A 27,965-nucleotide genomic window follows, 5' to 3' on the forward strand; every position below is an offset into this window, starting at 1 on the left:
TTATTTTACGAATATTTAGAATAAAACAAGGCTCATGAATTTTAACAATTATTATTATTATCATTAAATGTCATTTAGAATTTTCACTAAGTTATTAATACAATAAAGAACAAATTATCATTGCACTGAACTTAAGCAGGTTAAAAAAAAATCTATTAGGACAATTTAATTACACATTAAAATAATTGAAATCACAACAAATTACAAATTAGGCATTTAACATTGCTCTCCCGACTGTTAAATAAAAAAAGTGAAGGAAATACTAAACTTTAAGTAATTGTAATAAAAAAGAAAAATTAATATCATTATTGTATATACATATTTACATCTTAATTTAAAATCTTCACAGATTAGTTACACTATAAGTAACGAGATTAAAATCTTCTGAAAAATTCGAAAAATCACCTACTATAAATTGAAAAACAAAAACTTCAAGCTAAGTATTTGAACTGATTTATCGGATCTATAGTCAATTGTCTAACGGACGTAAATTGGAGACTATGTACACTCTTGTGGATTCGTGCTACATAAAGCATCAATGTTATACGGTCAGCTACATAAATCGAAAACAATAATTATTGCGATCCATTCGACCGTGCATAGCTCAAGACTGTACAGAACGAAGCATGACAACAGTGAAAAAACATAAGAACAAAAACGTCTGACTAAGCTTCTTCTACCTTCTTCCATGTGTGTTATTGCTTCGTTCTGCCGTCGATTAAGTATCAGCTAGCCAGACGCCGGCTCTAGAGCTTTAACACCATCCGCGGTTAGTTCATTCTTTTGACACCACTCTACAAAGTCATCTATGAGGACCGGCCAGGCTCCTTCTGCATCATAATTGCTCATTCCATCATCTATTTGTGTTGCGAAATCTAATAGTAAGTTCCAAGTGTCTTTTGGTATAGATCTTTTATGATGCTCCTGAAATAAAATTTAACTATGTATTTACAGAGTTGTGGAAGTAATACAATATAGTATTAAGATTATATTATTGGTGTTAAAATCATAGGTTTGCTTTAATCTAAAAAATTACAAAAAACAAAATGTTATTCATACTCATGCAATTCAAATTATATCAAAGGGAAGGTAGTGAAGAGAAAAAATGGGAAAGAGAATTGTAATAAATGGTCTCAGTTCAAATTAAATATTAGTATCAACACAGACGGTAGAAAGTGTAGGGGTCAAACGTTAAAACATGTGTCTCAGAAATAAATAATACATACTTGGTGCATATATTTTAAACATGGAACAAGGAGTCACAGTCATATAGTGGTTTTTTCAAGAAAACATTAAAAATATCTTTGGTACCTGATTTCCCTTTAATGGTTATAATGATTAAAAAAAAAAAATTATATAAACCCTAACAACATTTACAAAATTTAATTGATTAGAATTCTCATTAAGTTTCATTTACATGGCATTGTTTTTTATGTATTAGATTATTGATTTTTATACAAAAAGATGATAGCAATCCCATCATACCTTATGTTGAATTATAAGGAACAAGGAAAAAATTTTACATCTCTTTATATTATTACATATGTATAGATGAGTCATAAGAGTCATATAAGGAGACTTTTCATATGATGTCAATACAAATTGTCATGATTGAAAGGTTGATATATATATTTTTAAGAGATTATCATTACTTTAAAATATATATTAAAATTAAATATTATATAGAAAAGTAACTTTTAAGTATACCATTACATATTTTATATGATCTTTTACCTATGTTCATATTTTTAATCTAGATTATAGTGAGATACTATATAGACATTGCATAGAATGTATTTTTTCTCTTATATTATAAAACATGACATAATCGTAATAAATGATAGTATAAAGCTGTACAAGATTATTCAAATGGAAAATTAAACAATAATGCACTATCATTATCTACACATATCTTTTGTTTTATGTAAACTAAATACGCATATTATCTGAATGTTTATGTTCATTCAGCATTATATTTGCAAATGTCTTGAGATATACAAATTTTTATGGGGATAATCCCATGTATTTTTTTAATATCCATTTTCCAATTTTACACTCAAAAATTAAGTATATATTAAAGTTATGTAACATATTTATATAAGCTCTCATCTATGCATATATTTGAAGCATACTCTTTTTGATAGCGGACAGTAGTATCTAAAATAAAAATGGACATACCGTGAGAAATTTACACCATGCGTCAAGGAACTTAAATCTCCCACGGAGCACAATATTCCAATAAGCTATCGCCATATCTAATTCCAGTCCTTTTTGACCTGGATTTTTTGCATAATTGAAAGTAAAATGATAGAAATCTTTAAATTTATTTGGGTCTTTTATTTCTGTTTCCAGTGTTGGTAATTTTGTTTTTAACTTATCTATACTATCAACACCGAGTTCTATAAGCCCTGTTGTGAATTCCTCTTTCGTGAACTCGCATTGTACTGCAGCTTTACATTTCCAAGCTATTATTAGGATTAAAATTGATTCAGGACTTAAATTTAGGTCTTCTAGGAACTTCATAACACCGTCAACAGTGATTTTATCATTCTCCTGCTGATCTCTGTACTTATTGAATAACTGATCAACTTTTTTCCTATCCACTAACGCTTTTGTAGAGTCTTTGTAGTACGCATCTGGATTTTGAAAATAATTGTCACTAGCCAAGTCCAATTTCCAATCATTTTGCGAAAGACAATATATTGCCGTACTCTCCGTTGTTTGCGTAAAGGCGACAAATTTTTTCACTTTATCTCTCTGTGATGATTTTAATTTATTCTGAAAAGAAAACGCAGTAATGTCATAACCTTAGTTTTATGCTTAGCTGTCAAATAAAATTTGCTTATTGGAATAATAATGTTGAGCATTCAATTAAATGAGATAACTCATACTTAAAACACATTTACTAACCATTTTTGCGAAACTTTTTTTATTATTGTCTAAAACTTTCACCAAATTCGCTATTGTTTCGACATCGGAACTAAACGAAATAACAACCATAGACTCTGTTTTAATATTTTTAATTTAAAAATGTTGACCATAAGCTATGGCTTTTGAACTCATGTATTTAAAATAATTACTCATTATTTTATTATATTTTAATAACAAAACTGCATTGGTAATATACAGGTACGGAATTAAATTTTAAAAATATAATCAGTAATAAATAATAATTATCATTAATTGATAATTATTTTCCGGTCTAATAATTACAACAGCTGATTTTGACAGTGTCAATTTACAAAAATAAAATCAAGTTTGTAGTAGGTTATCCATTTGTTTTGGATCAGATCTTACTTATATATAAAAGTCATTTAAAATAAATAATTGTACAAGTATTTATGCATTAAAATATACTGTATATTGGACTGATGAACAATGTGGTCTATTCTATACAGACGAGTGTTATTTACGTCGAAAAATAAGCTTTTACGAAATCTAACAACTGATGTTCCTAGAGTTAGATTTGCACCAAGTCCAACTGGTTATTTACATTTAGGTGGTTTAAGGACAGCTCTGTACAATTATCTGTTTGCTAAATCCCGAGGCGGGGTATTTATATTACGGATAGAAGATACTGACCAGAGTCGCAAAGTCGAGGGGTCGATACAGGCTCTAATAGAGGATTTAGACTGGTCAGGTATCGAGTGTAATGAAGGTCCAAATAGGGGAGGTAAATATGGCCCATATGTACAAAGTGAGCGCTTACATATATACCAGTAAGTAAGGTATTGTTAACATAATAATTTAATTCTATGCTATATGAAATTTTGTTCATTTATAATTTGAAAGTTATTTATTTATATGAGATTTATGATTAATAATTTGTATATTTATAACAGTTATTATTATTGTTATTCTGCAATTGGAACGAGAGCCAAATCAACAACTTTTCAATCACTGTGCTCTGTTATTGTGTAAAAACACAATTTTTTATATTCCCAGGCAATACATTCAGAAGCTATTAGATAATGGTTCAGCATACAAATGCTTCTGCACCGAACGCAGATTAAATATATTAAAAAGAGATGCTATAAGGCATCAGAGAATACCAAGATATGACAATAAATGTAGAAGTCTTTCTGATGATGTTATAAAAGAGAAGATGGGAGCTGGAATCCCTTATTGTATTAGATTTAAGGTTTGTTATTTATTATGGCTATAGGTTAATGGAGCATTTTTGTAAATACAAAAAAAAAAACGATTGTATCTTGAATATGATGGTAAATCTATTACTGTATAATTATTTAAACTCTCTTATTAAGAGAATTACTTCGATGGATAAAAGTCCGCCTAAGTAAAACTTTTTTTTTTCTCCCTTGATGTACGGTTTGTAGAGGTTTTACTGTAAAATATTGTAATAATCAAAATTTTTCATAACTTTTTAACTTTTTTTTTTAACTTTACCAGCTGTCATCTGACTGCCAAGCTTTCGAGGACATGGTTTTCGGTGGTATAGCGTATGACGTGTCTATGAACGAGGGCGACCCAGTGCTTATGAAAAGTGATGGCTTCCCAACGTACCACTTTGCGAATGTTGTGGACGACCACCTGATGGGCATAACGCATGTTCTACGAGGTGTGGAATGGCAGATATCGACTACAAAGCATTTGTTAATATACAGGTCTGATTTTGTATTCAAATTTATATAACCATGTTATAATTATTGAATACTTCATATTAATATCTTTTAATTGTCTTAATGTCTTTTCAAATTTACATGTTTGTTACTAAATTAAAGAATAGAAAATGTTGAGATTCGAAACCGCGTCATTTTGCCAAACTGTAGGAACGCCGAGCCTACGACACAGGTCACAGGTGGCCGATCATGACAAATATCATGATGCGGGTTAAATTTTTTATTTTAGTTTCTAATAAATACGTTTATGAATATAGGGCATTTGGTTGGTCTCCGCCACAGTTCGGTCACTTGCCACTCATCGTAAATGCAGATGGAACCAAACTCAGCAAGCGACAGAGCGATGTCAGAGTAGATGATTATAGGAAGAAAGGTATTTTCATACTTATTTTTTTAAGGTGATTGAGCTTTTTTTTGCATGCATCCTTTTTTACTAGAGATATTAAGTAGGTCTTACTTTTAGTATCGTATTTTCTATGCATACAGGTGTATAATATACTTTCATTCACTTTTAATAAACCCTGACTAGTGGTCAAATAAAGACCAGTATTAAATGTTTATGAAATGTCTGCTAGGAAAGTGAAACTAGAATTCGACCATAAACAAACAGGCGGAGGTGTGTGTGTGTGTGTGTGTGTGTCGTAATTTTTCCATTATAACTTACGCGTGACAGCGTTATGTATCCATCCATAATTTTATTAGCTCGATACAAGTTTTCGTTACTTATACAAAAGGGAATGTCCGATTGTATCGTAAGAGTTAGCTTTCAATATCATTTATTTATATCTAATAAAGAGTATATATTTTAATTTCAGGTATATATCCGCTTGCTCTAGTGAACTATATAACATTGTCTGGCGGTGGGTTTGACCACGTGGCCGGGGAAGGAGTTAGGCTCAAAACTTTGGACGAATTAGCTGCTGAGGTAAGTTATGTTGAATTGTAAATTGTTAAGTTTATACAGGCTTTGCTACTAAAACGCGATTATTTTCAATATCTTTATAACTATATATAATAAAACCGTACTAGAGTGAAATTCTGTAAATTGAAATGAAAAAAAAAAAAACAATAAAAAGTACATACAAGTAAAAGAAGCAAAGAAAAGTCCAAAAATCTTGTCTGTCTGTCTCCTGTTCGGCTTTAATATAATAATCATTGAACGGATTTTAAAGAAACCTCTTTCATTTGATAGATATGTATCCTATAACAGCGATTTTCAAGAATTTAATTTGGAATCGTTGAAATAAATTTTCTGGTTTTAATCTAGTACATACATTAAATTTTATTCGCATTGAATTCTATTACTAATAAGAATTATAAAATTCGCGAATTGTTATCTTTAGAAATTCTTTTTGTACCAATTATTCTGAGTCCATTTAAAATTTCAAAATACCCTTCTATTGTAAGCAACTATGAATACAACTTTTGGTTTATTTATATAAAAGCTTTTTTCTCTAAAACAGTTCCAGACGCAAAAAATATCATCCCACCCAAGTCGTTTGAACCCAAACCTTCTCGAAGAATGTAACAGACTGGAAATCAAACGTCAGTTAAAAGACGAAAATCTTACCAAAGAATTAGTTGGAAAACTGCAAGGGCTGATAAAAGAAAGGTTCTATGACCAGAACTTGCATATATCAGAGACCCATATTAGAAGCGTTTTGTTCTGGGCCACATCCAGAATAACAAGGGTGGAGGATTTGGTATCGAATAAATTCGCTTTTCTTTGGGTTCTGCCGCATAATAAAACTGAAATAGATTCACAGCTGTTCGGTAAATTGATACAGAATTTGGAGGATTTGGAAGATTTTAAAGAGGATTCGATAAAAGCGAATCTAAGGGAATTTTCTTTGACGAATAAGATAAAGTTTCCCGCGTTAATGAAAATGTTGAGATCCGTTTTGAGCGGGCTGAGCGAAGGACCGGGTGTAGCGGAAATGATGCAGTTGTTAGGTAAACGACAGTCGTTAGATAGAATAAAGGCAGTTTTGAGATAATCTTTGTTTTATTGCGTATCCATTTGATTTGTAATGTCTTCTCGTCAACTGACGCATCTTTTAATGTAAATGTAAATGATTTTACAACTTTATCTCTAAAATTTATTTATTCAACTAGGTTCTTTTGGAAGCACTTTAAGTCCTATTCGTATACATTGGCACCTGTTGACTTTGTATTGTCCCAGTTTAGTCTCAATTTACCGCTTCATTTTCTTTATACATACTAGTAGTTCCTACTAGGGACCGATTACCGAAACTAAATCTTCGCAGTTATTAGTCTTCCACAATACATGATTTTTGTGTAACTTCAACTATTTACGCAGCGCACGTAACCGAAGCTCTGAATAAAGTAATATTTAACGCTAAATTTTCTCATCAATATTTAACCCTTTTAAATCATTTTTCATAGCTGCGTTTTTCTCATGGTGTGATATTATTTAGCATCTAGCCTTCCTCGATAAATGAACCGTCCAACACCAAATAATTTTCCAATTAGAACCAGTAGTTTCCGAGATTATCGCGTTCAACCAACCTAATACATTCTGCAGCTTAGCAATTAGTGTTACCATAGATATTTTAGGAGAAATAAAAAGCAAAACAATGAGTAACAGTATAATTTATTGAATTCCCAAATATAAATTAGAGAAAATACACGATAATCTGATTCAAAATTTAATATCAACGTGTTCGCACGCACACAAACAGTAAATATAAGTAGAAAAATTATTAAAAATACGTTATAGGTGTATTGCTTAATGAATGTGAATAGATTTACAAACTTTGTCTATGGCTAAGGTATCTACTACCTAATCTCGCTCGAGTGATCTTTTCAAGGTGTAATTATTTAATGTACAGTTATTTTTGTATGGTTTTTAACACTTTAGTATATTTATTTTATTTTTATAATTTATGGACAGTACTGTAGTATCTTATTTAAACAATACACCTACAAACATTATGGTTTCAAGTTCACAAAAACTTCGTGAGTAAAATGATGAGACAAGGTAAAATCTTGAATAATTTAATTTGTTTGTTAAGTATTGACTAAACTTATTGAAGCGTATTTTTTATTCCACACTTATATATTATTTATTCAATATACCTAAAATAAAATAATTCAATAATGCGACAGATTAAATAAAGTTATAATCGACAGAGTTCAGAACTTTGTGGTTTGCTGTGAACATGTAGGTACATAAAGTACTTAAATACTAAACAATACATTAAAATTAAAAATCATAAACAATATTGAGCAAAATTAAAATTAAAATTATGAAACAATAACACAAATACGATACGTGCAATCATGTGCACTTAATTAAAATTAGATTATTTAAATTATACAACACACGTTGTTAGCACGAAAATAAATAATTACCACAATCAGTCTTTACAATAGTGAAAGTACATGAGATTTAAATATACACAATACATTATCAATATTATCTATGTTTTTTTTTGACAAGAAGAAGGAAGTATTTATGTATTGCATACAATTACGTAGGAATTATATATAAAATGACGTTTCCGGCATAACAGCCCGTCTGTAGAAAGATTGCCGAACTTTTTCATGAATATTGTAAAAGTAAGAGTCAACAGAAATATTAATTTTTGCCATAATTTAATTATGTTAAATTAGGATCTGTCTCGATCCCTAAATTTTTTCTTTACACATCAATTTTATATAAAAAAAAATAGTGTGAAACAAGTAAATGTTACAACATCCACTTTAATAACGTATTGATATGAACATTTTATAAGTGATTAAAATAGTCTCAAATGTTTCGATTACACGTCAATGTTATTATTGAATGAAAAATTAATTTGGGTATAACCTTTTCTGGCATATTAAACAATGACTACTATTGAATATATTCAAATGTTTACATAAAAATATAATACCTTAATTTAAAATTAAGCAATGACAATACATTTTAAAGGTAATATACCTTTAAATTATTATTTATAATAAAACAGATTAACAATTTACAATCACGACGTCTCTTTTCACTCTTATTACCATAGACAAATCGATTTATTATTGTTCTTAAAAAAAACAGTTCACATAAATTCATACGAAAAAGAGACATTAAAAAGATCGATATATTTAATTTATTAACTATCAATTCACCAAGATTATGTTTTTTTCTAGAATGTATGATAGTAATTCATCATTCGATTATAGTACTAAAACTTCTAAGGCATTGCCGCGGCCGGCGGCGGAGTAAAGGTCTAGGTCATGTTAAGTTTGTAAGGCTAATATAAATGCTATATAAATATAAGTATAGACGTACGATTCTCGTACATTCGTCTCGAGTATAAGTAGAAATAACTCCTCAAAGGTATATTTATAAAAACACCTATAAGGCAGGTCCTTTAGGTGGCGATCGCGGTGGATTTATACAGATTATATATAAAATACATCAACAAATGGTACTTTTATATAAACGAAGTAAGGAATTAATCAAAGATTGAAATGGTCTTTCATCCGAATGGATAAAAACCAATAACCGCTAGATCCAACACGATCACCTTACAACTACGTATTAAAAAACGAGAGATCACATTTTATGTTAAAAGAGAGTTTATATTTATTTATTATTTATATTAATTGTCACGTACAGACATAAGATGCTGGGATTGCTTGTTTTATTTAGAATCAAGAATAAGACACCTACAGTAAACTATCTAATAATAAAATTGAACTTACTATTGCGCTTAGAATCCTATTACTAAACGATTTGAATATCTGTCTATACATCTATGCCTACTTTTAAAATTTAACTACGTTTTCTTTAGTCTACATTGATTTGTCCCCACATTGTGATCTCTGTGAAAAAAGAATATTGGTAGAACCAACGATAGTACTTAAATGCACATAAGACAATGAAAGTTGTATACATACAAAAATATTGTGTTATTTCTTAGCGATAGATGTAGTAGTCGGTAGATAAATGTGTTTAAATAATAATAAATAAGGCTCTCTGCATGTTTTCGTGTAAAGATTAAACGTTATAGTTCAAAAGTGGAGAATGCAATATTATTTTTCACAAAAATCACATTTTAGGGTTTCCATAATTATTAAGTGGAAAAAAGGGTATTTGATTAACTATTCTATTCTACTATTGTTTATTGAAACATTCAATTAATATTAATTAAAAATTTATTTTATTTCGCATGCAGTCAAATCGTCAAAAAAAAAATTTTAAATGGATTTATTGCTATTTGATAAAATGTGAATTCAAACAATTATTGTAAGCTTACTATTAAAATAATTAACGCTATGTTATATCTTTTACAATTATTTTGTGTAAGCATGCATTGGATAATTGGTTACACAGTTAACATCTAAAAGTATTGTAATTTGTATATATTATAAATACTATATAATATATTTGAAACATTTATTTTTACCTGTATGAAGTGTTCGGTGCCTAATTTTTGAGTAATCACAAATATTGGATAAAATCATATAACGCCATAGTAAATACATTTTTTGAAAATATTTTTTAGTGACATGAAACTTTATACTAGACAAAACATTATTTTATCACAATATACTTTTTTACCAGCAGGAATGGTTCTTTCTTATCTTGTTTTTAATAACGTTTATATTTATTAAAAATAAATACTTTTTTCCCTTGAACAAATACATATTATAGCGTTATAAGGATTATATTTCCTATTACATTATAATAAAATTGTACATAACTAGTTTCTTCATAAAAAATGTTTTAAAGAGTTTAATAGAAGTTAAGGAGAACAATCAGTAATTACTCAAAAATTGTCAACACAGGGTTATTTCTAGTTGTAATTAATACGTATGACGTTGTTGTATGATTAAAGGGATAAAGTAGATATATATATAGTTAGCAAATATAAGCATTTTGCTTAATTCCTTAATAAATTCGCCCTTCTGTTCCCTTTTTTCAATAAAAATTCATTCGAACTGTTCATCTGCTTGATTCTCCGGAGTTGTACATATTTACGTTACTAATTTTTTTAATTGCTACAATCACAACACACAAAGATGTTATTGTTAATAAAAAGAAATAGACTCCTAGCTCTAGCAATAGAAAAATTCGTAAGCGAGAAGAGTATTCGTTGAGTGCTGAGGTCTATTTTGGATAATTACATTCGATGTTTGTGAGAAAGGCAAAACATTTGAAGTAAAGCGCGACGAGTTTGAAACTTATACAATATTATATATATATATACATATATATATTTTTTTATAGTCGATTAACGAATAGGAATGTTCAACTGACACTTACAATTAGAGAGATTAACAATATGAACGGTACAATTTGGTCATTACATAACGCCTAATTGGGATACGCGAGTGGCAAGTCAAGAGTCACCTAACCTACGAAATACCTTGAAATAAAATACCTTGAGCTTAAAAATCGATAATCTAAGAGTAAATTCACAACGTTTTAGGATTGAAGAATAAAAAATGACATTTCAAAAAGTATATTAAAATATCAACACGCAGTGGGTCATCTCGTACGTATTTAAAGAATGTTCCATTCACGCATCGCGATAGTACCAAGTGCGTATGTAAGAAACATGCAATTGCTATTTACTTGTAATCTGTTGACTTATATATGTCGCAAGCAAATTGTATAGTTATGCCGGCGTCATCATTTACAATCGCTCGACATTTTGTATTATCCCGAGAATTTGGGAACAGATTTTTTTTAATTTGGGAAGGGTTAGGTCAGAAAAGAAGGGTAGAAGTTTAGGTCAGAAATAGGAGACCCTAAGCGGTCCTCCGTTCGCTTACAACCGGCTCCTTGTACACGTTTGGAAATTCTCAATATTACAATATGCCTATGCCGAGCGTTTGTAAACGGCGTAATCGTACAATTTGCCTGTGAATCGCTATGATCGTCCAATGTAGACTTCCATTATTAAGATTTGGAACACACTCACCGCGACGCGTGCTATGAAACGTTTAAAGAGTCGTTACAGCGTGACCACCGGCAGCTCGCACCGCGCAGTCGGTTCACCTGTGGCCGTTCTCCTCGGAACGGCCGCGGCGCCGTCACTGCAGCTCCTTGACCGCCTGCAGGATGCGCTTGACGTGGCCCACCTTGGTGACGCCGAGGTCGCGCAGGTCGCGCCGCGCCAGCGACAGCAGCTCCCGCCCGGTGATGTCGTGCTTCGCGAACGCGTCGGCGTACTCGCCGAGCTCAATGGTCTCCAGCCACGCCCGCACCTCGCCGGTGCCCCACGCGCGCACCTGCGCGCTCTGCGCCGACGCTGCGCCACCTTCGGACACGCTTCGCCGGCTCCGCAGCCAGCGGGAGCCTCTCTTCGGTGCCTATGTGATGAAAGTGAGGTTATGGCGGGGTCACAGGCCGGCGTGTACACGGGTTCGTACGCTACGCTATAGTTGGACGTGTCGGGGATATTGCGTATGTTTGTTGATACGTGTTTATGCTAGAATAAACGATACAGAACTGGACAATATAATAAATAATACATGTAAGGTTGTGACTACGAGTATAACTCTACGAATCATGGTAAATAAACCAGTTGTCTTACTTGACTTGAAAAGAAATGAAAATAATTATTAGCTACTATAATCATGTGCCTAAAATGTAAGATATGAAGTACTTTTTTAGAACTAACCTAGATGCTAGTATAAAAAAATCAAAATTCTATTTTGCATGCAGTAAGAACAAATTTCAAATATCATAAGTGAGGGTACTTAGAACAATCATTAATATTTAAGCATTAGGTATGTACTATCCTACCGTCTAAAGACAGTTTCCGTGTTGGAATGATATCTGGAGACTGGATGGGAGATGTGTGTGGGTGACAAAGAAATAATTCAATGTCCAAATTAGTATAAATTAGTTTTTATTGTGACCTTATTAATCCTACTAATCCTATTTAATCATACTAATATTATAAATGCGAAAATTTGTAAGGATGTGTTTGTGATTGTTGCTCTTTCATGCAAAACCTACTCAACCGATTGCAATGAAATTTGGTACGTAGACAGTTGGACAACTGGAATAACATATAGGCAACTTTTTATGCCGATATTCCTACGGGATACGGACTTACTCGGGTGAAAGCGCGGGGCACAGCTAGTAGTATTATAAATGCGAAAGTTTGTAAGGATGTGTGTGTTTTTGTTGCTCTTTCACACAAAATATACTGAACCGATTGCAATGAAATTTGGTACGTAGACAGTTGGATAACTGGAATAATATATAAGCCACTTTTTATTTCGATATTCCTATGGGATACGGACTCATGCGGGTGAAACCGCGCAGCTAGTATAATGTAATTAAACCTTTGTAAGGTAATTCTGACCAATTTTGTCGTCGTTGTTCATTAGTTTTTATAGATTGTCGAATATTTGATAATAGACTTAATATTTTTTTATGGTTCTTTTCTTACTTGTTCTATCACTTAAATACCTAACGGTATAGGTTTAGTATTTACAAGAGAATACAAGAAATCTCGCATCAGTTATTAGTAATATTATCAATTTGAAATTAATAGTGGATGAAAATAATTCAAACAAATTTCTCCAGGTTGATATCCATCATCGAAAATCCCCATTATTATTTAATGAGCTAAAAAATTTACAAGTTTAGATTATAGAAATTCCCTTTTTCATTACGATTGCAAAAAAAAAAAAAAAATCAACAAACATACCTCATCGGCATTGATAAACGCCAGCCCGTCCTTGGTGGAGCAGCGGGCGAGCTGCGCGCGCAGCCCGCCCGCCGCGCTGCCCACCGCGCCGCTCTCCAGTAGCTCGTGACAGCTCTCGATCTGAACAATGTTAGCCATATTGTTTTTATTACCGACAATCGTGAATATATTTTTGAGCAACGAAAGATCAAAAAGTCAGTTGTAAATTATAAAGCTGAAGAGTATGTTTGTTTGATCGCGCTAATCTCAGGAACTACTGGTCCGTTTTGAAAAGTTCTTTCAGTGTTAGATAGCCCATTTATAGAGGGAGGCTTTAGGCTTTTTATGTACCACGGGCAAAGCCGGGGCGGACCGATTGTGATTAATAGGAGGCAAAGAAATTTCAGTTTATACGAAAGATTTAGTATCTATAGTTGAGCAAGCGGTATGTATGTGCAAGCTTGTCACTGTTAAATTTAATTCGTTTTAATGCAGAATACGAACATTAAAAGTTTCGTTGTATTGAAGTGCGCGAGTAGGTAAAAAAATATGTTTTTTTTAAGTATGCGTAGTGTCTCACCAGCGCGGCGAGCAGGCGGCGCAGGTGCGGCGCGGGCAGCAGGCGGCCGTCGGCGTCCTGCAGCGCGTCCGCCTGCGCCGCGACGCGCCGCGCCGTCGCCAGCGCGCCGCTGCGCCCGCCCGCCCCGCCCGACCCGCTCTCCGATATGCACGCGAGCTTCACCTGCGCGCAAAGGATGCGTTCGCCACGTGGATTACAACTTATTTCTATTGGCGATGCCAGAAGGTGGGTCATGGAGATCGTGGGGGTCGGGATACCATCTGGACTGATTTTCTTTTTGCATTGTGTCTACGGTGTCTGTACGTGTAGCGCCTGATAGTATCTTATGTTTGCTTTTTTATTAATTTATTTTTATTTTGTTCTTGTTATTGTTATTTTGTTTTTGTTTTCGTTTTTGTTATTCTTTATTTTGTTAATTAATTAAAGACAGATATTTTAAGTACAGAACTTGCATTTATTAATAGAATATCTGCTTTTTACTTGTATTTTTTATTATCAAAATTAAATAAATATGACTTGTGTTAAAACACACACGACTACGTGAACCCCTCTCGTCAAAACTAAATCATGTTTATTTGGTTCAATAGATAGCATTGAATACTTTTGTTTTACTTGCGGCTTCATTAAAATTGTATTATGATGATTTACATTATAATATATTTATTATAATGCAAATCTTTATCAAATTTCATACAGCAGCTTACAGCTTCATCCGTTGATTTAAGCAAATCTACAGTTTTTATGAATATAAATAGTTATCATAGAGTCTTAAGTAATATATAAAACACGTATACGCAATAAAACATTCCATATAATATTAGAATAAATAACACATACGCCCGTTCCCCCCCTAACGCTACGCACTAACAATACACAATACGTACATGTTTAACAATAGTGTTGACGTCATCGAGCAGCGTGAGCAGCAGCGCCGCCTCGGCGGGCGGCAGCGCGCGCGCCGCGCCGCACGCCGCCGCCTTCTGCTGCTGCTTCTCGTCCCACGCGCTGCACACGACGCGTTAATCAATTAGCTTAGCATAGAAACCTCTTTTTTCTACAATCTACAAAGCTGTTGATAACATAGCGTATATTCGGGGTCGAAACCTCTTCACATCTACGATCTTCTATCTATCTATCATCCGAGCTATAGCCGGGCGTTGGGAAACAAACCCTGCGACTCCTGTTAAGGGATGCTTTTCAATAGACACTAAGTATAATGTTGTTATTAAGTAAATAACTGTATGTTAGTAACGTTTCCACGCAAAAACTGCCGAGCCGATTTAAAATACTCTTACACCATTAGGACTGAGTGACATAAGCTATATCTGTACCATGGACACAGCATGTATAATCAAAAAGAAGCAATTCTTCATGATAATTATAAAATAAATTGTAACACGATTTTTATGTCTAAGGTTCTACTTAATTTTTTTTCTGATACATTTATGAAAAAGTAGTTCGATGTTATTATCATATAAAACATTTTTGATAAACCATATCTTCCGACAGCCACTTTCCTCAATACCATAATCTGAATCTCTTTACAGCGACTAGATATTTAGAAGGCGAGTTGTTTTGACTGAAATAAAACTGCACTCACCGCAAGCTGGTCTCCAACGCCCGCGACCTGCACAGCATCTGCGCCCGGTTCTTGTGTATGATGCGCACGCAGCCGGGCGGCTGCAGCCACGCCTCGCCGTCCACCTGCACGGGCACGCACTCGTCGCCCAGTATGTTAATCTGCACGGCGCGGCACTGCGCTATGCGGTGCTTCTGCAGATTGATCAGGCGCGAGGCGGCCATCTGAGCTGAACCGAACACTGCGACCACCTGGATGTATTGTGACAATGTTAATGTTATCAAAGCTTTATTTAAATAGATGCCCCGCGTCACTGCGCTATGCAATAGTCTCATGGGGTAATTTGAGGAGAACCGAACACCGCGTCCTCCTGGTTTAATTATGGCAATGTTATGATGAGGATGGAGATATTGGGGGAATGTTAAGAAAGGCTCGTTTAATTTGTGATCATTTCATCATTCAATGTTATGAAAACTTGAAAAAATTTTAGCACAAATATAACACACAATTACCCGCATGCTAAACAGCACAGAATAAAACAAATACATGCCATCGGAAAATAGAAATCATTCGAGGTAATTGTTTACTATATCCTACAACATTACGGATATTTACCTGATTTTATTACAATTAGTTATACTACTATACTACCACAGCATTTGTAATAGCTGGCAGCTAAGAAATTACCGATGATAATCCTTATACGTCACGGCAAATAGTATTATATAAATTAATGGCTATTTTATTATTCAAAAACGAATTTCCAAAAGGTCAATCATAATCTACTAACTTCAAGAACTCGATCATCAAAAGACGGCGCCAAGAACAAGTCATCGCCCCTCGTGCCGCCCCAGAAATTAGTTCCTCCCATGAAAGAAGGGATGTTGAGCACAACGATGCCTTGTAATTCTGGAAGTGGGATACGCTGGCCGTCGCACTCAAGCTGAACACGCTGCCCCAAATGTCTGAAAACAACAATGGTTTATGATTTTGGCTTATTCTAAGAGCTTTTCATAAACAGCCTTGCAAGTTATTTTTAACTAGTTAAAAAAATAAAACCAAATAGAATTTGGATTGACTTTAATTGATCTTTAGGTTGGAAATTTATTTATTCCCTTGTAAATTTGTTAAGTTATCGAGCAAATCTTACCTATACGTCCTATTCACCCATTCCTTCGACCCCAATACACCGTACCACATATAATTCCTGGCCCTCGATCTGCATTTCTCCGGATGTTCCTCTCTCTTGTTATGAAAATCGAGAGTGATCTTTGCATCTATACCGATACCGAAGTAATTGTTCATAACCGCTCGTTCATAGAAGCCTTCTAAAAGCGTTTCATCGGGATCCATTAACGGGCTAACAGCAGCACACAGTGCATCAGCATTGGCCAGAAGGCATTGGCTTATAAACCCTTGGGTGACATGCGGCCAAGCTGGTAGCTGGACTAATGGGTTTATAATCGGCAGTTTTCTAGCCCGATCACTGGAGTCCGACTTCGTTGTTGGGCAACCGCTGAATGTGCCTCCTTCACCCCATATAGACGATACAGATGTTGATAGCCTGCTTTATATAAAAAATGTAATTTAGATAATTCTACGTTTTTGTATGCTTCATGCTCTCAAAATGATTAATTTTTTGATGTGCGATATGGCAAGGATGTGTAATTTGGAAAATACAAATAAAAAAGTTTGGACTTCACGATCAATTGACGCACAACTTGAAAGCGTATTAACATTATAAATTATTTTTCAATAAAATAAAAATGTAAATTAAAATATATTAACAATATTTTTTCTCTAAATAGAAAAATTTATGACAACTTACTTATCTGGTTCACCAGGTTTGAAAAGGCTCCCGCATGATATACGCCTAGTTGCAGCTGGAGAGCAACTTAAAAACTGTCCATATTCCGAATCAGATCCTAGAAGTTTTGGGTTATCAGACTGGCGACGTTCCCTTGCGCTTAGGATGCTTGGTTCTGGCGAGTGAACGCTAAGAGTATCTGTCCCGTGATCAAAAATATCACTCAATACTGAAGCCATTCGACTTGAACTCTTTATACTCTTTCTATCTTCACTGTGAGACGGCGATGGTGGTTCGACCACAACACTGACTTGAGGAAATGCTGGTATTTCTTTGTTCTCAGTACTTTTCACGTCTAAACCTGAAAAACTTTTGTGTTTTGGTGACTCTTGAGGTTTTGGGGTTTCAGGTTTAAGCACCTCTTCTGTGGTTGATTTTGGAAGTAGGTGCTTCACTCCACCTTCATCAACGACACGTTTCTTTATACTCTTCCTCATGTGCTTCCTAAACGACTTCCTAGCTATATCACTCCCCTCTTCGAATTGTGCTAAGCTACAGTATTTTACTTGTTCCTCTGCCTTAGCCGCGTTTTCCAGGTAAAATACCTTATTCTCAAATCCAAATTTTTCTACGTCTGCATCTATTGGCTTTTTTATTTTCGATATGTATCTATGTTTCGATTCACAAGTTTTCTCGATGCTCGGATTCCGACTATCCATAGGTATGTCTGACACAGTGTCTGATGTAAATAAAGTAGTATCATCTGTATATGTTTCGTTTTCTCCATTCTTGCCCATCATAGCCAGGAGTACCTCTTGTCCTAGCATCGAACTGATATCATCCATGATTGACTCTCCGTGTAAAGTTTCTGAATTCATATAAGTTGTTTCTGATATTTCCGGCGAATCGATATGTCCGATCCCCCCCTCCTCTATATCTTCTGGTTTACTGTCAATAATCTCTGATATTAAGCTAAAGTCATCGCTAATGTTGGACCCCTCTGAGCTGGTCGCATCCATCTCCAAGTCTACACTAGAAAGCTTCCTCTCAGGCGTGCAGTCGCCACTAATTGGCGCCTCTCTCTCGCACAACTCGTGAAAATGAACTTCATCCGTATACGGTTTGTCGATGTCTATAATAGTCAATTGGTCCGATTCATAAGTTTCTCCCTGTATTAACGATCTCTTATCACTATCGTCTGACACGACTAGGTTAGGTATTGTTAGACTACTGCTATTATACGTTGTACTTCCGCGATCTCCGTCCGGCCTAAGTAGGTTTCTGCAAGAGCTAGTATCACAGGAAGATAAGTTTGAAAGCGAAAGGCGATCTTGGGGTGACGCGGAACTTGTTTTGCTGCGGTCCCGTTTCTCCACCTCCAAGTTAAAAGCTGGTTCTGGATTAGTACTAATTAATTTCGCTATGTCTTCATCTACATCTGGAATGCTGAAATATAGTATAAAATTGTTTATATTTTTTTTAATAGTTTAATATAGTAAATAGTTTAATATAAATATATTAAATTATCCAAGTGGATATCAGGACAAGATTTGAAAAGAGATGCTCCTTTAATTCAGTATTAAAGTGGTTTTCATTCTCAAAAACTATCACCATTAATACATAACGAACTACGAGTTGTACGTACTCCTAATGTGAACCGAAGCCATCCTTTGATATTTACACTTACTTTTCAGGCTGCATGGAAGCTGCAGACACAGCGCTGGCGGCGGATGATCGACGACTGTCCGCGAAAGCGCGCGGCACCGGTAGCGCCGACATTTCCTCTCCCCCCCCACTCCCTGAGCCCCTAGTACCGGCGCCCCCTGCACACCCCGCGCTCTCACCCGCTGAACCCTCCACCTCCTTGCATGTCTGTTCTGCGTTTGGATCCTGGAGATGTACAGTAAACTTGGTCAATAAAGAATTATTTTACTTTTTAGACTGGACATTTTAGACCGGACTGGATTTTGATTGGACATACAGAATATGTAAAAATTAATATCTACAACGTATTCGAATAATTGTAACGACCGGTTTTTGAACCATCATTGTCATCATAGATATGACGATGCTGTTACGAAACCATAATTGTTTTTTGGCATTAAATTAAATTTTTAAAGTGAACAAATGTAAAGCTAGTGAATTGAATTCTTTTAGTAACAAAATCTAAAGAATAAATCTCTAAGAAGCAGCTCTATCAAAAGGTAAAAATACATTATATAAATGTCTATATCATTGATTTTTGATTTTTATGTAAAGAGCAGGCAAACGAGCAACGGAGTCCCCGTGTGTTAAGTGATCAATGTCGTCCACTTGTACCTTGGCCTTTAAGATACGCTTAAGCTACGTTAGAAGTTCGCTCTAATTAAGAAGGTCCCCAAAATCGGAACTGATCGTCTCCTACACTGCATAAGGAAGCTGAAGCTTGAAAATTTCCGTAGCACGCGATATACAGCCCTATCTACATCAACATTAAGCATCATTCTCTGTATCAATTACGTATACACTATGTGGAGCCCACCTGCGGGTACAGCAGCGCGAGCGTGCGCACGAGCGAGCGCAGCGCGCGGCGCACGCTGTCGGCGCGGCCCGCCAGCGCGCACCCGCGCGCCGCCCAGTTCAGCTGCTCCTGGTTGGTACACACGGCGATGCGATATGGTTAGCGCGGTCTTATGCTTGTCGCGGGTTAATTACTGTATGCTGAATTTAATTTCAGTCATGGACATAATAATGATACTTATCATTGAGTATACGTGTATAAGTAGACATCTATTACAGTAAACTGTGTCTGTTGAAGTTTCTAGTAGGTATAGTTTGTACAATGAAATGAAAAAAATGCAAATATTTACAATATATTTTTTAAGGTTTGAGTTACTGGTTAGCACAATTTACCGACACTTGACGGATAAACAAGAAACTCACATATGTATATAAATAAAATAAATTAATTCACCTTTTCAGTCTTTTCAATGCTGCCCTTTTCAGCAGCGGTTGGAGCCTCGGGTTCGCTCTCGCTCGTCGTGTCTAAAGCTTCCCACGACCTTCAGTTGATAAAATTGGTTAAATTTTGATTACTTCAACAGGTAACTTTAATAAAACCCAATTAGATAAAATACATTTATCCTTTCTTGCTGTTGTTTCTTTCAAAATTAGTATACGAAAGAAAATATAATCGATAGTTACAGCGCGCTCTTATATTACATCAACAATTAAAACGATAATTATAACACCGGTATTTAGATGCAATTCTTCAAATTTTAGCATCAATAAATTTGAAATTGATATACCTACAGGCTGACATTATAAATATAGCAGGAAAAGAGTGGTTTCAACACACGAAAGACAGAGACAAGTTGTACAAACTGGAGGAGGCCTATACCCAAACAGGGGTTCCTGTGCAAGAAGACTAAGTATTCGAACAACAGATGTAGTAAACACTAGAACTTATAGTTTATATGAGTGGTGATGAGATTATAATATCCTACTAATCCTACTAATATTATGTGTGTGTGTGTGTGTTTGTTGCTCTTTTACGCAAAAACTACTCAACCGATTGCCATGAAATTTGGTACGTAGACAGTTGGACAACTGGAATATAGGCAACTTTTTATCCCGATATTTCTACGGGATACGGACTTACGCGGGTGAAACCGCGGGGCGCAGCTAGTTTGTAATACAATTGGAAATAAAAGGCTTCATTATAATTATACCTTTTTTTTTTAAGTGGGGAAATCTTGCATAGATAACCACGACCTCCGGAGATAAAGCCGTGGGTTATGTCGGATTCCTACCGACCAAAACCCCACTATGTTCCGTCGAGCCACTTAAGTGAAGGGGCCACGGGAGTTGGTTAAAATTCGCCCGCGACCCCTTTTGCATTATCATTATACCTACAGTCTAGCGCACTATCACATAAACACATCGCCGCATACTCACTCGCACTGCGCGTGGTCGTGGGCGAGGTGCGCGCGCGCGTGCAGCAGCAGCGAGAGCGCGCGGCGCAGGCGGTGCGCGGCGCGCGCGGCGCCGCCCCCCGCGCACTCGCCCGCGCTCGCCAGCCGCGCGCACCCCGCGCGGAGCGACGCGCGCGCCACGCGGCACGTCTCGCCCGCTTCGCTCGCCTGCGACGATTTTATGTGTCAATCCGTATTTTGCCTTATATTAAACCTTAGCTATTTCCCGCGGTATCACAGGTTAAATTAATTAAAACCCAATTCCCACCCATTTTCTACGTTATTATACATGTGTAATTATTATTGTATGTGTATTATATAAGAACCCCATCAGAATCTGTTGTATACTTTTAAAGATCGAAGCATGACAGACACACAGACCGTCGAAGCGACTTAGTTTTATACAATGCAGTGATGAGGCGGCATGTTTGTTTTACTTCTATTTAGCACGATCAATCATTATACCATAAACTTATGGAATTCCTTGCCAATCAGCATAAGGCAAGCCCAAACCCTATCCAAATTTAAAAGTCTTGTGCGTGATTACTTTTTAAATCTTGCGTTTGACTCTGTATAATTTTAATTTTATGTAAGTAGTATGTATTATATATATATGTATGTAATATATATTTGTTTCAGTCATTTATCTATTTATTTTATTTTATTTATTTTTATTTTTTATTATTATTTTTTTTGATATATGTATTTTATCATATATTTATAGTATTATATGTCTATATTATATATTATATTGAATTCAAATTGTATGTTAATATTCTTTTGCATGGTATATTACTTATATTTGTGTGTGTGTATTTATAGTATCATCCTTTATATGTTTCACTGGTTTAACTTTTTACCTACCTCCCTTTAAGTATTTTTGTTTTTCACTTGTTCAGTTGGTTGCCTGGAAGAGATCACTTGTAAGTGATAAGGCCGCCTTCTGTGCTGTATGTTTTAGCGTAAGTTCTGTTGTATTTGTTTCTGCTGCTTTGACAGCACAATAAAGTGTTTAAAATAAATAAATAAATAAATATTTTATTTCCATGAAAATTTCGTTTGACCATAACATAGTATGATAGTAAAATCAATAAATTTATCATCATCAGTCCGCTTTTGCATTTACCCCAACAAGTGCTGAGTCGTATTTAGTATATTTCGGCTTAAATGTCGAGATAATATTCTTAGATTTAGAAATCCTTTCTACCTAAATTATACTTACATCAGTTACTTCAGGCGTACTGGTTTTAGGTCTTTTTACAGAGATTAAGTCGTACGTCGGAATATACGTCGCTTGTCAGTCATACACCATTAAAAACAACGAAACCACCAAACCAAATATATAAACAATGATAATACAAACAGCAGGCCGGTAAAACACTCATAATGTATAAATAACTAACGGACATTTCTGTGGCCTTGTCTTTCTTTGACCAGGGCAGTACCTGCACGATCTCCTGTAGATTACGCAACAGCGGCGCGTCGTCGAGCAGGTCGGGGGGCACGGGCGGCGGCGGCGGCGCCGTCACCGCGCGCTCGAACGACATTATCGACCATCTGCATACGTTTTTTATGAAGTTAGTTAATAAGTTTTTCGTTGTGCCTTCAGTAAAGAGCATTTGAACTACTTTAAGAATTTGGTCGTCTTAACACTTGTGAATTTTAACGTTTTGTATATGTTAATGGTAAACAATTGATTTATAAATTGCTTACTATTCTAACAACTAAGTAAATTACTAAAAAGGAGCCAATCAGGGACATAATGAGCTAGTGATGAAATCGGACCTGAACAATACATATAAATCAGTAGTTTAGTAGTTAATAAATTTAGTCAGTCCATACAATCCAGTCAACTAACCTGTCTAGCATCTTAGTGGAGGCGCGCTCGTACCGCTCCAGTAGCATTTGCAGGTTCGCGGCGTCGTCGCAGGACGAGCCCCAGCCGAGCACGCGCGCCAGGTCGTTGCCCGTGCCCAGCGGCAGCACGGCGGTCTGCACTTGCCGCTGTGTTTGAAAAGAGAACACGCTGTAGAATATTGATTTTGAAAATGGAACATATTTTTATTGCATTTGAAAATAGTATATTACTGAACGGATTTTAAAAATAGTTAGTTTACAAATATTATTTATTCAAACAAATTTAAACCTCATTAATTACTGCTTTATGTATAAACTTATAGGAACATCCAGCGTCACTAGAAAAATATAAGCACGAGAAGCATATAGTGAGTGGTGACATACATGCATGTCCAGCTTGTCGATCTCCTGCAGGACCCAGCCGACGGAGCCGTCCCCGCTGCAGACGAGGACCCGCAGCGGGGCAAAGTGCCGGAAGAGCCGCAGCCCCAGGCGGGGCCCAGCGCCGCTCAGCTCGAATACCTGCGCTGGGTTCAGTAGCTGCTTGAAGCGGCGGAGGAACTTGATGCCTTGGTTGTCGCCTGAAAGCATAATAGTGGTTAATTATATGTGGTATATATAAAAAAAGTCTCGCAATCAAAATCATCAACAACTCGAAATAGACAAATTAGAGAGATAGAAAATTGAAATTTAATAACTATACACAATTTTTTTATAACTGTTAATAAAAATGACTTTAGCAATTTCAATAGAATTTTCATTGTGTACAAAAATGTTGAGGACTTGATGAAAGAAAATAAAATGAGTTGCTTTTTTTATGTCCCAATCGGACAGACCGTTTTAAGTAATCTGATCGTGATATAATAAATTATTGGAACCTTTGCCTTTAAATACCGAATTTGTAACCCTACGTCGATCCTTCTAGACGCAACAGTCTCGAGTATCTCATATCCAATCCTGCAGTACTGACCCGATCTCGAGTTGACAAACACAATGAGCGGTGACGCGTTCGCCGGCCGGTCGGGCAGCCAGCCGTCATCGGGCCCGACCGAGTGCAGCCGAGTCGGCGGCACGACAGACGCGCGCGCCGGCCCCAGCGAGCATGGCGCGCGCCAACTCGGCCGGCAGTTCGCGTGCACGCACCTGCGGCACCATATGCAGCGGAAGTCCTGCAATCTGTAATTAATGCGTATTAGAAATCGCCGTAGATTTTCGGGACGCAAATAAGAATATACTTTTTTTGCTATGAGAATCGGTTAGCTTATTGAGAGAGTAAGGGACACCGCAGTAATCCTTTGAAATAATATCTTTTAAAAGAATAATTTCGCAGTAAACGGATCCGTTCAATTCACTGTGATAATATTATGTAACTACGAAATAAGTTTGTTTTAGGATCACGCGTGGTTTGACCTTCTTTCCCTAAAGTCTAAGGACTCTTTATTGGACTCGTATTGTTATGTAAAATATACATTTTACTTATCTCTATTCCAAATACGAAAAAAACCAGGTAAATAAAACAACATCACACATCCTGATACTTACACACTACACTAAGAATAGCTGGATATACCACAGAAATTGATTTATTAGAGAAGCTTCTATTGGTATTAATATGGTCGTTTCGGCGGTATGAATGACGTGAATATTACGTATATGTATGTTAAAAGGGAAACTAATCATTAATACTAAAATTGCATGAATGAAATTCAATTAAACCTCAAACAGAGTCATCAAATGTTGAGATTTCCATCTCCAACAGCCCCTTCCTTCATTGTGGGGTGTTGATATGAAATTTAATCAAATGGACACAATGGAGTAGCTGGGATCCATTAATTTAAATACATTAATTACCTAAATATAAACCTATTCTCTAAGATAGTTAAGATGTTCGACATTTAAATATGTAATAACAATATTAAACAAGGTACGACTACGCCAAGCCTATGCCAATCAAACAGGTTTTTCAAAAACAACAACACTAATAAGTATTTTTATATTTAATTAATGTAAAATTAAAAATTAAAACCGAAAATAAAAATCCGATCCGTAGCTTGCATACAAGTAACTAGTCCACATTAAATAAACAGAGTAAAAAATATTCCCGAAAGTTTTTTTCTATAGGTGAATTCTTAAAACTGTGTAAACCCCTAACCCTCCAGCCGTCCACTTTTGCCACCCGCACGCAAACTTACTTCTAAGATTATGTTTTCATAGGCACGATGTCCACATTAGCTGATCGGCATAGGCCGGCTGAGCGAAGCTATGTAAACATAAATTTCGAGAAAGAATCAAAATAAGAAATTTTGTACGTCGTCTATTTTAATTTTTTTTTATGTCACAGTCGGCAATGGAGCTGGTGGGACGCCTGATGGTAAGCGCTACCACCGCCCAAGAACATTTGGAGAGGCATAAGGTCCGTTGCAAACCTTACGCCTCTACAAATAGATTGCCGACTTTAAATTGGGAAGGGATTAAGAAAGGAATAAAGGAAAGGATAGGGAAGGGTAAGGAAAAGGATATGGTCCATTTAATATCAACGTTTTAGTATTTTAATATCACCGTAATCAGTGTTTATAAGACTATAAGTAACATTGAACATAGGACACTATGGGCGGGACACTCTGTATTTGCAAGTTAAGAATACATGCAATTGACACACTTGCATGATTTAATTTCCATTTGTCCCTTGGGTACGTGTATTCCTATGGCCTATAACATTGTCGCGGACGTATTTTAATCAGCTCCCGTGGCCCCTTCACTCAAGTGGCTAGACGGAACACAGTGGGGTTTTGGTCGGTAAGAATCCGACATAACCCACGGCTCCATCCCCGGGGGCCGTGGGTATCTATGCAAGATTTCCCCACTATAAAAAAAAAATGGCCTATAACATTAAAGTTTTGTTTTACACGATATAAAGAGAAAGCTCATTGGCTTAATTATTTATTATGTATTAAAACCGCTTTCGGCCCTTTACCTGTATATGAATAAAAAAGAATATTAGTATACGGCGTTTATAGTACAAAAAACTAGCCATTCGGCCTGGCTTCGGCTCTTTATCAGTTTCACAATTAATTTAAATTTACTATCCCAATCCAAGCGGAGACTAATCCAGCGAACCAAAATCCATGGACATCCTTTCAGCCACTCTTGAGTTAGAAGTGTTTTAACTAACACGACTTTCTTTTATTTCTCATTGATATTTGCATTTTTATGAAACAAAATATATTTACAAAAAAGCCGAGATAATCCATATCAAATACTGCAATTATAGAACACATCTTCCAATATTTTCTTGTATATTTACCAATGAAACAAAATAAATATCAAGTTTTACAGAGCACAGGGCACGGTATAGCTTGTATTTTATGCCATATATATATACATTCTTTATTACGCTTATGACATTTATATACTTAGTCAAACTCCATCATTTATAAATTTGAATTTAAAGGAAGCTGTTTTATTTAACCTAGAATCTTATAGGTGCTCAAGAAATAAACTTGCAACGTTCCAAGACAAATAAAATTGTTCCTTCTCCGTTCGAATTTTAAAATGCATACGAACGGAGGCATCCGTTCAATTTCCCGCCCGAATGTAAACGAATACATTTGCCATAGACAAGCGACCGCACTCAGCAAGCTACGGCACGTGTTACATTTGCATAACGCTTAGCATAGAGTATAGACTGTTCAAATAGGAACTTAGCGTGTCGCACTTCGGCCTACATTCGTAATGTATGCGTGTAGCTCTAATTTGTTCCGACTGATGGAGCCTTTGACGAAATAGGACATTAGAAAACGTCCGTATAGATTCTATTAAAGCTTAGCTAAACTACCTAGCTTACGAATGATTAATTGATGGTATTTTTAGAAATTAACATTACAAAAATGTTTATAAAAATTAACACGTCGTTTTTGAGTTTAAATAAAAATGTAATAAAAATAAAATCGGAAAAAAGTTGCCGCTTTCATGGACCTTTCGTATATTGAATGACGCGAATATTTAAAGCAATTTGATACAGTCTTATAATAATTTCACTGAGTTGGCAAAAATTTAAAATAAATAGTTATTATATTGAGATTCGCGGCGTGTGTTAGCTAGTAAAACGTATAAAAGAGAAGTAACGTTAAAAATAATTCAATTTATTTTCTAGATCCACTTTTCAACTAAAGTCATTAAACTTAATGGTAATGTTAGTACTGAGATAAAATGTTTGACCTAATTTAAAACTTCCCTAAGCTTTTATATTAATTTCTACTGAAAATTTTAAGGCAATTATTCAAAATTTACTTACTATCTACTTTAAAACAGATTGCTAACGACTTTTGGATTATTTTCTGCATTGAAAAGATTATTTTTTTTTAATAATGAAGTTTCTTATCAGTATGAAGACTTATTGCTATTTATCATTTATATTTTAGGCTTGTTGTTATGAAATGTAATAATTAATGTTAACTTTAACAGCAGGTTTGTTGCTACCGTACCGATAAATCTGTTCCATATCATGTAATTCTATGTTTATTCCACATATTTATTCCAATTATATACAACTGTCATAAATACGTGGGGAATGCCTTACAAATAAATACTTAGATGAAGCTTTTTATAAAAAAATATACATATTGAACCTCCTTTTATACGTATAAGGCAGGAACTATGCTGGCAATAAAAAAAAAATCATTCCATATTTAAAATATTTAGGTCAATATAATATATAACTAGTTTCCATTTAGAATTCAGTAGCGAGCCTCTGAATCATTGAATACAATACCGTGCGGTTCAACGAGACACCTTCTATATTACCATTTTTAACACGCTTTGTAACTCACACCCGTTTTTCTCCCACTTCCCGCGAACCGATTTCATTCAAACTTTGTACACTTATTAAGAACTGG

General features: G+C 35.2%; 3 protein-coding genes across 3 annotated transcripts in view; 1 reads left to right on the plus strand and 2 right to left on the minus strand.

Annotated features, from left to right (window-relative positions):
* Positions 1-35: 35 nt before the first annotated feature.
* LOC119830294 (DCN1-like protein 1) lies at positions 36-3,039 on the minus strand. Its single transcript, XM_038353255.1, has 3 exons — positions 2,911-3,039; positions 2,179-2,778; positions 36-924 (listed from the first exon to the last, which is right to left on the minus strand). The coding sequence occupies exons 1-3, from the start codon at positions 2,998-3,000 to the stop codon at positions 730-732; spliced, it is 885 nt and encodes a 294-aa protein (XP_038209183.1). The 5' UTR covers positions 3,001-3,039; the 3' UTR covers positions 36-729.
* A 196-nt stretch (positions 3,040-3,235) lies between these two features.
* LOC119830416 (probable glutamate--tRNA ligase, mitochondrial) lies at positions 3,236-6,637 on the plus strand. The gene is made up of 6 exons (XM_038353439.1): positions 3,236-3,719; positions 3,946-4,141; positions 4,411-4,625; positions 4,898-5,013; positions 5,456-5,565; positions 6,104-6,637. The coding sequence occupies exons 1-6, from the start codon at positions 3,379-3,381 to the stop codon at positions 6,635-6,637; spliced, it is 1,512 nt and encodes a 503-aa protein (XP_038209367.1). The 5' UTR covers positions 3,236-3,378.
* A 4,816-nt stretch (positions 6,638-11,453) lies between these two features.
* Positions 11,454-27,965, minus strand: part of LOC119830445 (diacylglycerol kinase eta) — a 117,362-nt gene continuing 100,850 nt past the window's right edge. The window contains exons 7-22 of the mRNA XM_038353472.1: positions 24,041-24,246; positions 23,455-23,651; positions 23,072-23,217; positions 22,663-22,770; positions 21,197-21,376; positions 20,214-20,301; positions 19,782-19,889; positions 18,948-19,150; positions 17,282-18,706; positions 16,604-17,020; positions 16,244-16,418; positions 15,475-15,704; positions 14,759-14,879; positions 13,875-14,036; positions 13,316-13,435; positions 11,454-11,963 (exon numbers count right to left, since the gene is read on the minus strand). Of these exons, the coding sequence (XP_038209400.1) occupies positions 11,685-11,963; positions 13,316-13,435; positions 13,875-14,036; positions 14,759-14,879; positions 15,475-15,704; positions 16,244-16,418; positions 16,604-17,020; positions 17,282-18,706; positions 18,948-19,150; positions 19,782-19,889; positions 20,214-20,301; positions 21,197-21,376; positions 22,663-22,770; positions 23,072-23,217; positions 23,455-23,651; positions 24,041-24,246 (4,165 nt within the window). The 3' untranslated portion in view covers positions 11,454-11,684. The remainder of the gene's footprint in view (positions 11,964-13,315; positions 13,436-13,874; positions 14,037-14,758; positions 14,880-15,474; positions 15,705-16,243; positions 16,419-16,603; positions 17,021-17,281; positions 18,707-18,947; positions 19,151-19,781; positions 19,890-20,213; positions 20,302-21,196; positions 21,377-22,662; positions 22,771-23,071; positions 23,218-23,454; positions 23,652-24,040; positions 24,247-27,965) is intronic.

This window comes from Zerene cesonia, chromosome 11 (genome assembly GCF_012273895.1).
Source record: "Zerene cesonia ecotype Mississippi chromosome 11, Zerene_cesonia_1.1, whole genome shotgun sequence".
NCBI lineage: Eukaryota > Metazoa > Arthropoda > Insecta > Lepidoptera > Pieridae > Zerene > Zerene cesonia.

Bases quoted from the DNA above. Each gene is read 5' to 3' on its own strand.
- LOC119830294 (XM_038353255.1), bottom strand. From the start codon at position 3,000: ATGGTTGTTATTTCGTTTAGTTCCGATGTCGAAACAATAGCGAATTTG. The intron at 2,779-2,910 runs GTTAGTAAATGT...TTTTCTTTTCAG, and splicing joins AAAAAAGTTTCGCAAAAATG to AATAAATTAAAATCATCACA. The intron at 925-2,178 runs GTATGTCCATTT...ATTTTATTTCAG, and splicing joins CATGGTGTAAATTTCTCACG to GAGCATCATAAAAGATCTAT.
- LOC119830416 (XM_038353439.1), top strand. From the start codon at position 3,379: ATGTGGTCTATTCTATACAGACGAGTGTTATTTACGTCGAAAAATAAG. The intron at 3,720-3,945 runs GTAAGTAAGGTA...TTATATTCCCAG, and splicing joins GAGCGCTTACATATATACCA to GCAATACATTCAGAAGCTAT. The intron at 4,142-4,410 runs GTTTGTTATTTA...TAACTTTACCAG, and splicing joins CTTATTGTATTAGATTTAAG to CTGTCATCTGACTGCCAAGC.